Genomic DNA, 11,647 nt, shown 5'->3' with positions numbered 1-11,647 from the left:
CAAAAAGAAATAAATCAGAATGCTTCAACTTCAGAGAGAAGGATCTTCTGTTCCTTAACATTATTTTTGGTCCCACTGTTTTTTCTTTTATTTTTAGAATAGACTTATATACCATTTCTCCATGCTTTACAGCCCTCTCTAAGTGGTTCACAGAGTCAGTATATTGCCCCCAACAATTTGGGTCCTCATTTTACCCACCTCGGAAGGATGGAAGGCTGAGTCAACCTTGAGCCTGGTGGGATTTGAACTGCCAAATTGCAGGCAGCTGGCAGTCAGCAGAAATAGCCTGCAGTACTGCACTCTAACCACTACGCCACTGTGCTCATAAATTAGAAATACCTAATTTAACAGGAAAAGAATGATTCAACTATGCCAGATTGAGCTAATTTCATACATTTCTATTAAAACTGATTCTAATGATAAAAAGAATGGCCAGTGTTTTGAGGATATTGGTCCTTCAAACTCAGGCGTGCATAGCCTTGATTCAGCAGTCAAATGTCTGGTTTTTCCTGTTTCTACGGAAACTTTTAATTAAGAATAGAGCTGGAATTTTTTGGAAGTCTTCTAGTCCAACTCTCTGCTCCAGCAGAAGACCCTGGCCTATATCATTTCAGACAAGTGCTTGTCCAGTCTCTTCTTTAAAATTCCCAGTGATGAAGCACCCACAACTTTGGAAGGCACGCAATTCCACTGGTTCATTTTCCTCACTGTTAGGAACTTTCTCCTTAACTCTAGGTTGCTTCTCTCCTTGATTAGTTTCTATCCATTGTTTCTTGTCCTGCCTTCTGGTGTTTTGGAAAATAAGTTGACTTCCTCTTCTTTGTGGCAACCCCTCAAATACTGGAAGGCTGCTATCATATCACCCCTAGTCCTTCTTTTCTCCAGACTAGCCATACCCAAAACCTGCAACCATTCTTCATAGGCTGTAGTCTTCAGGCCTTTAATTATCTTAGTTGCTCTTCTCTGCCCTTTTTCCAAAGTCTCAACATCTTTTTTGGGAATGTGGCGACCAAAACTCGATGCAGCATTCTAGATGTGGTCTTACGTTCTTGTTAATTCCTCAGACAAGAACAACATCACTACCAACAAGGTTCATTATCTAGTCTGGCAGCTGTTCAAACCAGGAGAAGCTGTCAGAATTTGAACTGTTACCACCCCTCCATACCCATCTCTCTGGAGGGATGGCCCTCCCATTAAGGTGATGCCCCAGGGAAAGGCGTTGATGTTTGAGCTCCTTTGCTGCTTTGAAATCGGAATCAGGATGGGATGGTATCCTTTGCTCTAAGCAACAAAATATCTTGGGCTGATTTTATCAAGATACGCATTATTAGCTCCTTCCCCAGTTTTATCCTCTTACCTTTCCAATATATAATATTCAAGATGGCTAGCGGCCTTCTCAGTCGCTTCACCTAAACTTGAATTCAGAAGGCCAAGTTGATGTTCTCTCTGTTGATTTTCGCCCCGGTGGCTTCAGACATTCCTTTTTTTTTTTTTAATACACCATTGACTCCATGGACAATAATTTTATTTTATTTTTTAAGAAATTGTTATTGTTTGCTTTTTGCCCATTTTAAGGTGTTTTTGGAACTCTCCTTTGCATTTTTAGAAATGAATTTTACATACATGGCTTGTATGTAAACAAAAATGAATTTTTGTTCCTTGCCTTTTAAGTATTTTAAACTCAGTACCATGTTCTAATTTTTGGTAATTGGATATGCTTGATTAATTGTCCCTGAACTCTGAAATGAAACAGAGTCAGGCTTTGCAAATTCCTGGAGAGATAAACTAGGTCAGGAAATCAAAACATCCTGGAAGAAGACCGAAGAAAGCTACTTTTGTACCATTGCCAAAAAAAGGGGAGGGGAGGAACCACCATTGCCTAGAAGACGGATCCAGTGGTAGAATTCAAAATTTTTTACTACCGGTTCTGTGGGCGTGGATTGGTGGGCATAGTGTGGTGGGTGTGGCAGTGGAAGGATATTGTAAAATCTCCATTCCCTCCCCACTTCTGGGGGAAGGTTACTGAAAAATCCCCATTCCTTCCCCACCCCACTAACCTACTTTCCAGCTCCCTTCTCCTGTGCAGGGCAACCAAAGAAGACCCAGCCGATCAGCTGGGACTCAATGGAAGGCAGAGAATAGATGGGGGTGGGGCCAGTCAGAGGTGGCATTTGCCGGTTCTCCAAACTACTCAAAATTTCCGCTACCGGTTCTCCAGAACTAGTCAGAACCTGCTGAATACCAGCTCTGGATGGATCTGATCTTAAAGCAAGGATCGTGTAAACTCAGATGAGATTTTTCTTTTTAATAATAATTTTTACTGTTGTAATCGGCCTTGAACAAAGCACACACATTGAAACAGCAAGGTAGAAATCTTTTGAATGATACAGGGTGGTGTGTTAACCCAATAATATTCATATCTTGTTAGCAGTAGGGGGTTTCTGTTTAACTTTAATTGAATTGAGTCATGGGCCCAGTGCTATAAACGCATCTTTTATTATACAGGTAGTCCTCAAGTTAGAACAGTTCATTTAGTGACCATTCAAAGTTACAATGACACTGAAAAAAAAGTGACTTATGACCGCTTTTCACACTTACAACTATTGCAGCAACGGTAGTAAAATGGGGCAAAATTCATTTCATGAATGTCTCCTTAGCAACAGAAATTCTGGACTCAGAGGTGGTGATACGTCAAGAACTACCTCTTTTTTTATTATATTGCATTTAATTCAATTTGCAAAGGTGTGGCTTACACCACTTAAGCTGTTTGCAACATCAGTGGCCTATTAATTTAGCAAAATAAATGATTCCAGTAATACATGCTGAAAATTACCCATCGGAATTGATATGATATGTATCCTATAAAGCAACTGCAGCTATTCACAGTGCTCTTTGCTGATTGGCTTCCAAAGCCAATTCCTGTTTGGGAAAACACTAATAAGGAAGAGAGTTGGATTTCTAAATCCACTGTAGGAAGTTAGCACCCACCCCTCTCCTAGAGAAATGAAATATTCTAGGAAAAATTAAAAAGGCAGAATATTTCCCCTAAAAGAGAAGTAGACTCAGAGAGGCAGAAACTCACCCCCACCTCTTTTGTTAATAGGCCATTAAGCCCTGGATCAGTCTATTCTACATAACAAAGATCTACCTCCTTGAGGCAGAGCCATTTCATTGCCCTTCATTGCACCACCCACCGAGTTTCCACCAAACTTAGCACACAGACAACCTACAAAGCTCGCTGTGACCTCTGACAGCAACCAATCAGAATACTCTTCCTGCGCCCCAGGAAGTTCAAGGCCCAGAAAAGGCATAAAACCCAGGGGCTCTCAGCATCTCTTCCCTTTTCTTTGCCCAAGAGCTCCAAGGCATGTGGTCCTGTCCACCATTAAACCTTCTTTCCAAGCAATTTCCATGATTCCAGTGCTTTTTCCCCACTTGGAACTGAACCCAGAAGGATTATTTCTTCCAACACCACATTCATTCCTCTCAGACTCTGATCAGTAGATAGGCAGGTGCTCACCTCCTGAGAGAAAACTTGGTATTTTCTCAGAAAGGTGAGGCAAAGCATACCAGGCAGGACTGGTTTAAATTTGTAGAAGACTAGCTCCTTCCTTGCAGAGCTGTCCTGACTGGTGCAATGTGGACATCCAGGAATCTCTGCTATGCTGTCTCCCCAGCCTTATGTCCAACCTGACAAGTTAAACCTGCCCTTTGTGGATTCAAGAATCAGAGCTCAGGGAGAGTCACTCCCTGATCAGAGATATTTTCCCAGTAGAGTTTCAGTTGTTTGATATTCTTTCCATCTGTCCCTTGTTTTATTCCGACCAAGGCGCAAAGAAATTGAAAAATATTTTAATTCATAATTTCAGTTTGGAAAGCAAAAGGGCTGTGCAGAATCAAACATGGGCTGCACTAGGCCCTAGTAATGTGGCCTCACAAGATTGTAAAATTGTTAACATTATGTGACATCCTTATATTAAGTGTATTATACATTTTATTTATGGACCAAGACAATTCCTCTTCATTCAGTGTGGCCTAGGCATGCCGAAAGGTTGGACACCCATGGGGCAGACTAGTTCCTCTTCTGAATTCTATCTTTTCTGAAGCTTCTCCTCCTCCTGCACTTGCTCTTTCTCCTTCTTCTCTTTTTCCTTTTCCTCCTTCTCCTCCATCTCCTTCTCCTTCTTCTCCTTCTTCTCCCTTCCTCCTCTTCTCCCTTCTGCTTTTACTGCTCCTTCTCCTTCTCTCAACTCACTTAGCACTAAATATGTTGATTGCTCTTTATCATGAATGATTTGGACCATAAATATCTCTAGCATTCCAGGTGTCAGCTAACTCAGTCACTAGTGAGGACTTCTGGAACCTGAATGTCAACACCAGCCTTGTCCATCTTTGGACCATATGGAAGATATTCCTCTAGGCTTCAGAACTGGGAAGCAGAACTTTCCTTGAAAATCTGGGGACTGGATTCCCTAAATTGCTTGCAGGTTCATTCTGCAGGTCAGATAAGATACAATATATTGTTGCAGGTCTTTTTTCTCCAAGCGTTCAATATTAATTCCTTCCATCTTTCAAGAATCTTTTGGACAGGTCAAAAGCAGAAAGAGTAGTTACGTCAATGCACCTGTTGGCCTGGGGACAAATGCATTTTCAAAATACCTTCTTTTTACTTTGCACGCTGCCTCCTCCTTACACTTCTCACTTGTGCAAACTTTGAAGCATTTAAAGCAATACAAAGACTGGGAGTATTTAGGAAGTTGCTGGCTTAAAATACATGTTTTCAAAAAGTAGCTAAGCATATCAGCAGTGCTATCTGGTGTACCGCAGAAAACACAAAAAACTGTATGTATCAACATATATACAGATGTACATGCCATGGAACACCTGGACACAAATAGCTTGTTAGCTAACTGGCAAACTTGTTAGCTAACTGGCAAACCAGAGCATATTAACATTTTATTAAGTGCAGATGTGGAAGGTATTAAAGAAGCTGGCTTGTGCAAATGCCCTTTACTCCAAAGAAGGCGAAAGAATTGAGAAAAGCAATGATTTTTTTTTCCCCCTTTACATAGCAAATCATTATGTTTGTTTGTTTGCTTCCCTTCTGCAGAATTTGAGGACTGGTATCCAAGAAGCCATTCCTGGAAAACATGGAAGGAAAGATATCTCCCTTTGTTGTGGGACTAATAGTGATGGGCAATATTATTATTATGGTAAGAGACCTACAAGCAATACCGTAATGTCTCTCAGCAATGGGAAAATTCCTGGGTTTGACTTGGGGATCTGAAAAATAAAATGGGGAATAGAATGACCTAGGTCATGTTTCTGATTTTTAAAAATGTCTTTGGAACGTTGTCTGTTGACCATCGTTCACTGTATTTTGTTGAATGAATCATCATTGGCCACATTCCCATTTAACCACCATGGTGGGGTTCATATAACATGCAAGATGCACAATTTGAGCCCCCCCCCCCAAAAAAAAAAATTGCACAGAACCCTGAAAAGGTGTAGGTATAGCACCGAGAAATTACAAAAGGAAGCTGAACTAAAATCACTCCCCTTGGACATGCTCAATAACAAAGAATCTGGTTTGATTTCTGGTAGTTTGGTGGCTAACAACCTTCCTCTGTTTCTACAGCTTGCAGGGCTGGCACTTTGTGCTGAGTCAATTTGGGTAACAGCTGATCCCTATAAAGTTTACCCCATCTTGGGGGTCTCTGGCAAAGATGATGTCTACGCAGGCGCCTGGATCTCCATTTTCACTGGGTTTTGCTTCTTCTGCGTTTGCGTCTTTGGCATCATCAGCCTTGTGAAAAACAACCGCCTCATGGTGTTGTTGGTGAGTACAGTAACAAGAAGAATCAGACTTCTCTAAACTCTACGTTTTCTCAACTTAACTCTGGCTAGCGATGGGAAAAAGCCAGGTCAATACAAGTAGTCCTTGACTTACCGTGATAATTGAGTCCAACATTTTCATGACTGAGCAAGGGAGTTGTAAGTTTTGCCCCATGCACGACTTTTGCTGCAGTTGTTCAGTGAATCACTGTGGTTGTTAAATGAGTCACAATGTCATTAAGTGTAGAGAAGTGTGAAATTCAGTGTAGAGAAAAGTAAAGTCCTACACTTAGGCAAGGCAAAATCAAAAGTGCACATATAATTGACTGAGTGAAACCAGGCTCAATAGCAGTAACTGTGAGAGAGATCTTGGACTCTTAGTGGACAACCAGCTAAATATGAGCCAGCAGTGTGCGGTGGCAGCCCAAAAAGTTAATGCAATCCTAAATTACATCAACAGAAGGATATAATCGAGATCAAGTGAGGAACTAATACCACTCTATAAAGCCTATAAAGACCACACCTAGAGTCCTGCATCCAGTTTTGGTCACCACACTATAAAAATGATGTTGAGACTCTAGAAAAAGTACAGAAAAGAGTAACCAGGATGATGAGGGGACTGGAGACCAAAGCATACGAAGAACGGTTATAGGAACTGGGCTTGGCTAATCTAGTGAAGGACCAGGGGAGACATGATAGCAGTCTTCCAATATTTGAGGGGCTGCCACAGAGAGGAGGGGGTCAAGCTATTTTCGAAAGCACCCGAAGGCCAGACAAGGAACAGTGGATGGAAACTGATCAAGGAGAGATTTAACCTGGAAATAAGGAGGAACTTTCTGACAGTGAGAACAATCAACCAATGGAACAGAAGTTGCCCTTGGAAGTTGTGGGAACGCCATCACTCGAGACCTTCAAGAAGAGATTGGACTGCCATTTGTCAGAAATGGTGTAGGGTCTCCCGCTTGGGCAGGGGGTTGGACTAGATGACCTCTAAGATCCCTTCCAACTCTGATGATCTGTTATCTGTTAAGCCAGCTGGGAAGTTTACAAAGGGTGATCATATGACCCTGGGAAAGTTCAACTGTCATAAATACATGAAAATTGCTAAGCACCTGATTTTTGATCACCTGACCATGGGACTGCTGCAATGATCATGTGACAAACAGGCATAAATCACTTTTTTCAATGCCATTGTAGCTTCAAATGAATGGTTGTTAAGTAAGGACTATCTGTAGTGCTTTCTCTTTTCTACGGGAAGAGATGAAGGTCAGTGCAAGTGAAGCTAACCAAGACAAAGTAGAAATGACTTGGAATATAGAATTGTATAGCTCCTGGTTTGTGATTCCATTGTTGTCTCTAGTCAAAAAAAGTATTTGTATTTTTCTAAGAATCTATCTGATCAGAGAGTTTTTTCTGGTAGACGGGTCTATCGGGGCAACCTGGTCTACCCAATTATGGGACGGAGCATACTGCTTCCGCTTTCGCCTTTCAGCCCCAATCCAGGAGCCTCCGCAGGCAGCCAACTTTCACGACAATTTTTTGTGTCGAATTTATGTTTACTTTTATTACCCTTTATTTCTTTGTTGGTAAACATAAATTCAATACCTGATCAGAGCAAAAACACCAAAAGCACATTAGCAATTTAGCTTGTAATCCAGTACATTTCGGTCTTAGCTGTTCCTCTCCAGCAAATGGAATGCACATACTGTCTCCATCAGTTAAAATGGTGTAAATAATGAACATTCATCAAAATCTCTTCTAATGGATTTGCTTATCCCTCTTTGAAAGTCATGCCATCATCATGTCCAACTAGAGCATGGCACATCATCAGCAATAGCAACAAACACCTGCGTTATCAACAAATCAAAGGATACAATAATTATTAATATAGTATTGACATTGTACATCATATATACAATGAAATTGGTTTAGCCTCTCTGGTACGATCCATAACAGAAAATACAAAACTACATAAATAGTATAGAGAATAATCTCTATACAAGTAATTGCGGGGGAAAAGACTAATCATAAGTTTCCTTATGTATGTGGAGTGATTGTGATTGTGTTTAAGAGTCTGACAGCCATGAGTAGAAGCTGTTTTTAAACCTGTTTGTCCGGCTGGCTATGCTTTGATGTCTTCTGCCCAATGGTAGAATTATCTCTAATTAATTATCTCTAATCCATGGTGAATATCCTGGGGGAAAATGTCTCCAAGTATGTATTTTTTTTTTTCTTCAAATTGAATCTTATTCTCTATTTTCTTATTTTTCAGTACCTGGTACTGATCCTGGTTGTCTACTTATTTGAATGTGCCTCTTGCATCAGCTCCTACACACATCGTGATTATGTAAGTACAGGGTGCAAATTCTTCCCAGGTTGGTCTTCTAAAAGCAAGGTTTTGGCTCACTCCACTTGGACAGAAGTACACAGTCTTTCCCAATGTCTGCTTATATCATGGTGAATGATCCATCCAAAACATAATTCAGTCTGGAAATTTGAATGAAGCTTCATTTGTGTCTTTTGTCAGCCCCATTATTCTGATCAACTTGGTAGGCTTGTATAGTTTATAATATGGGAATAGTATATAATTGGTGGATTTCTTTGAACTGTTGGCTCTTCAAAAACTTTCATGATAACCAAAGCTTGGAGAAAGCTTATACATTTCTGTTCACAAATAGACAAGAAAAGGCCATAATTGCTTATTATAAGAATATGGATCCTTTGACCCTACAATTCACATCAGTTCAATTCATACAGCTTTCACTTCTGTTGCTGAATTGGCATAAGATAGTACTAACTGATTTATGGAGGTGGGGGGATCATTTTGCCTCATTCTAAAAGACCAAGACAATCTAGAAACATTTGGGCCTTTCTTCTCTTTTTTGAATGGAGTTTGTTTTCCCTTTAAAAAGAAAACTCAGAATTGCTGTGCAGAAAGAAATGTATTTGGAAATGTAGAAATCTGTTTGCATATTTTTATGTAAGCTGAAACTTTGGAAGTGAAATGTTTGTGTACCTGGGCTTGGGGAATGTAGCTGACCAACATTCTCTCCTTCTTCCCTACCCCAGGTAGTATCAAATTCCAAACTGGTAACCAAGCAGATGCTGGGCTTCTATACATCTGATACACCCCAAGGCCGGGAACTCACCCGGATGTGGGACCGTTTCATGATGGAGGTACATATCATTGTCCAGCCTGTGAGAACGCCCTTGCCTTGTGTCCTTCACCCAGACATAGCTCCAGAATGTATACATGTAGGGACTGTGAATGCAATGCAACTTTTCTGCCAAGCCGAGTCAAAATGCTAGTGACTGAGAGCTGAACTCTCTGGTTTTTCTTTGAAGACGTTTGAAGCTCTGAAGAAGCTTCTTTGAGAAGAGAAATGTCTTCAAAGAAAAACCAAGAAAGTCCACTTGCCTCTTGAAAAAGCACCTTTGGGACAACCTGGACCTGGACAACTCCGTAGACATTTAGTGATTGGGAACTTTGAAGATAGGGAAAAGATTGGAGTGAAACTGAAAGGCAGTATTAGGTATGGAGCAATAACTAGGCTCAACTACTAGCCAGAAGAAGAAGAAGAATAGTTCTCATCAGCTCTCAGTTCCTTGCAAAAACTGATAAGCTTCAAAGATGTGAAATTCAAAATAACTCAAATCAGTCTTAACTTTCTAAACAGAAGAGTTGGGTGGCAGAAGGCCTAGTCAAGAGAAAGTAATACCCCAAAAGGCAGCCAAATGTCCTTTATAATGTGGCTCTTCGCAATAAATACTGTGTTTGATCTTTTTTTTTCCCCCGGTTCACTTTTAGCAAAAATGCTGTGGTGCCAATGATCCCTTGGACTGGGTAAACTATACCTCGGTCTTTCGAAGCAGATTCTCTGAAGCAGTGGCACCTTGGCCATTTTACTGCTGCAAACGTGATCGAAACTTTATCATCGTCAATGAGGAAGGTTGCAGATTGGGGCACATTGATTACATCCACACTAAGGTACCAAGCTCTTCCATCTTTGTACTGATGTTTACCTGCCATTTTTACTTTCTTGGGGATATTGGTACCGTTGGCAGCTTCCCCTTCAAGGCAACCTCACTGGTATGTTCTTTCCTTCTCAGGGCTGCTTTGAACACATTAAGCATGCAGTACAGAGCTATGCCTGGGGCGTTTCCTGGTTTGGTTTTGCCATTCTTATGCTCACAGTAAGTCCTAGCAGAAAGGCTTGTTTGGATGTGTTGGGGCTGCAATTCCAAAATTATCTGGTGGGAACTGTAGGAGCGATGGCTTAAGAACTCAGAGATTGAGGAAAGGTTGTAGCTTGATAATTGAGTGACCATTTGTCTGAAGTTTCCATGAAGCTTATCCTGAATGTACTCCACTCTATCTAAAGGTAAAGGTTCCCCCCTCACACATATGTGCTAGCAGGGGTGAGATTCAAAAAATTTTAACAACCAGTTCTGTGGGCGTAGCTTAGGTGCTGGGCGTGGCCCAGATGGTTGTGGGGCAATAGTCTGACTCTGTAAACCGCTTAGAGAGGGCTGTAAAGCACTGTGAAGTGGTATATAAGTCTAAGTGTGATTGCGAGGGAGGGAGGGAGGGAGGGAGGAAGGAAGGAAGGAAGGAAGGAAGGAAGGAAGGAAGGAAAATGAGGCAAAGAAAGGAAGCTATAGTGCTGTGGTTAGAATGCAATATTGCAGGCTAATTCTACTGACTGCCAGGAGTTTGATCTTAATAGGGCTCAAGGTTGACTTAGCCTTCCATCCTTCCGAGGTGGGCAAAATGAGGAGCCAGATTGTTGGGGCCATAGACTGATTCTGTAAACCGTTTAGAGAGGGCTGTAAAGCATTATAAAGTGCTATAAGTCTAAGGGCTATTGCTAATTGGTGTTTTCCATTTCCAAACCAACTTTAATTAGCTTGTGGTTTCTTACTCTTGGCAAGGGATTGGATTGGTTAATCTCTACAGTTCCTTCCGGTCCTTATGCTGCATGAGTGTGTGAGGATAAAATTGAAGAAGAGGTGGTGGTGGGGCAGATTATATAATTCATCTTGAAGTACTCAGGATGAGAAAACGGACTGCCGTTACAAAAAAATTAAATACGGGCTTGCAGTAAAAAAGGATTATTGTTGTTTTTCCACAGTGTCCTGTTGTTCTTCTGGCTATATACCATTACACCGCAATGTGAACAATTCCAGCCAAATAAGTGTAATTTTTCCTAAGAAGAGGAAGAAGAAGGACAAAGGGATGAAGCCCTTCCTTGAGGGGGAGGAGAAAATCTCCATGGATTCCCTCTGTACTATAACATGTTTTCTAAGGCATGACTATTGCCCAAGGTTTCTTTGGGTGTAGAAGTTATTGGGCATCTCTGGAAAAATCATGCCAACTACTTTAATAAAACCTTTTTAAAAAAACAAAACAAATCGTATAGTAAATGTTATTCGATAGGCATGAGAGATTTTTTTAAAAAAAAATTCTTCGTGAAATTCTGTAAGGAACTTGATCTGCGACCAAGCTGTTGTGTATTCACCGAGAACGTCCGAGGGGTCCAAATCAACTCAATCTGACAATTCAATTTGGGTTTCTAAAAATAGGATCGCACTAATAAAGAGCAAAATCCTATAATCTCTCTCTCTCTCTCTTTCCTTCTCCACCCCTCTCTCTATGTATACAGAAACTAAGCCAGTGGCATTTACAAAGGTTTAAATGGCATGAAAACCCACCCTGCATTGACCTAGAAAATTACTCAGACCATGAAGCATTTTTCATATGCTGGATAATTCCCAATACTGTACTGGGAAGAGTCCAGTCCCAGTCAAAACA

At 40.9% G+C, this 11,647-nt stretch overlaps 1 protein-coding gene across 1 annotated transcript; it reads left to right on the top strand.

The window, feature by feature from the left end:
* The first annotated feature begins 5,150 nt into the window (after positions 1-5,150).
* Positions 5,151-11,012, top strand: UPK1A (uroplakin 1A). Its single transcript, XM_087939422.1, has 7 exons — positions 5,151-5,213; positions 5,639-5,839; positions 8,108-8,182; positions 8,905-9,012; positions 9,644-9,823; positions 9,946-10,029; positions 10,968-11,012. The coding sequence occupies exons 1-7, from the start codon at positions 5,151-5,153 to the stop codon at positions 11,010-11,012; spliced, it is 756 nt and encodes a 251-aa protein (XP_087795548.1).
* The last annotated feature ends 635 nt before the right edge of the window (positions 11,013-11,647 follow it).

This window comes from Pseudonaja textilis, chromosome 10 (genome assembly GCF_049901715.1).
Source record: "Pseudonaja textilis isolate UNSWEBS1 chromosome 10, rPseTex1.2, whole genome shotgun sequence".
In the NCBI taxonomy this organism is placed as follows: domain Eukaryota; kingdom Metazoa; phylum Chordata; class Lepidosauria; order Squamata; family Elapidae; genus Pseudonaja; species Pseudonaja textilis.
The sequence above is the reverse complement of the archived record's forward strand: the minus strand, read 5'-3'. Positions and strand labels throughout refer to the sequence as shown.

Bases quoted from the DNA above. Each gene is read 5' to 3' on its own strand.
- UPK1A (XM_087939422.1), top strand. From the start codon at position 5,151: ATGGAAGGAAAGATATCTCCCTTTGTTGTGGGACTAATAGTGATGGGC. The intron at 5,840-8,107 runs GTGAGTACAGTA...CTTATTTTTCAG, and splicing joins ACCGCCTCATGGTGTTGTTG to TACCTGGTACTGATCCTGGT. The intron at 8,183-8,904 runs GTAAGTACAGGG...TCCCTACCCCAG, and splicing joins CCTACACACATCGTGATTAT to GTAGTATCAAATTCCAAACT.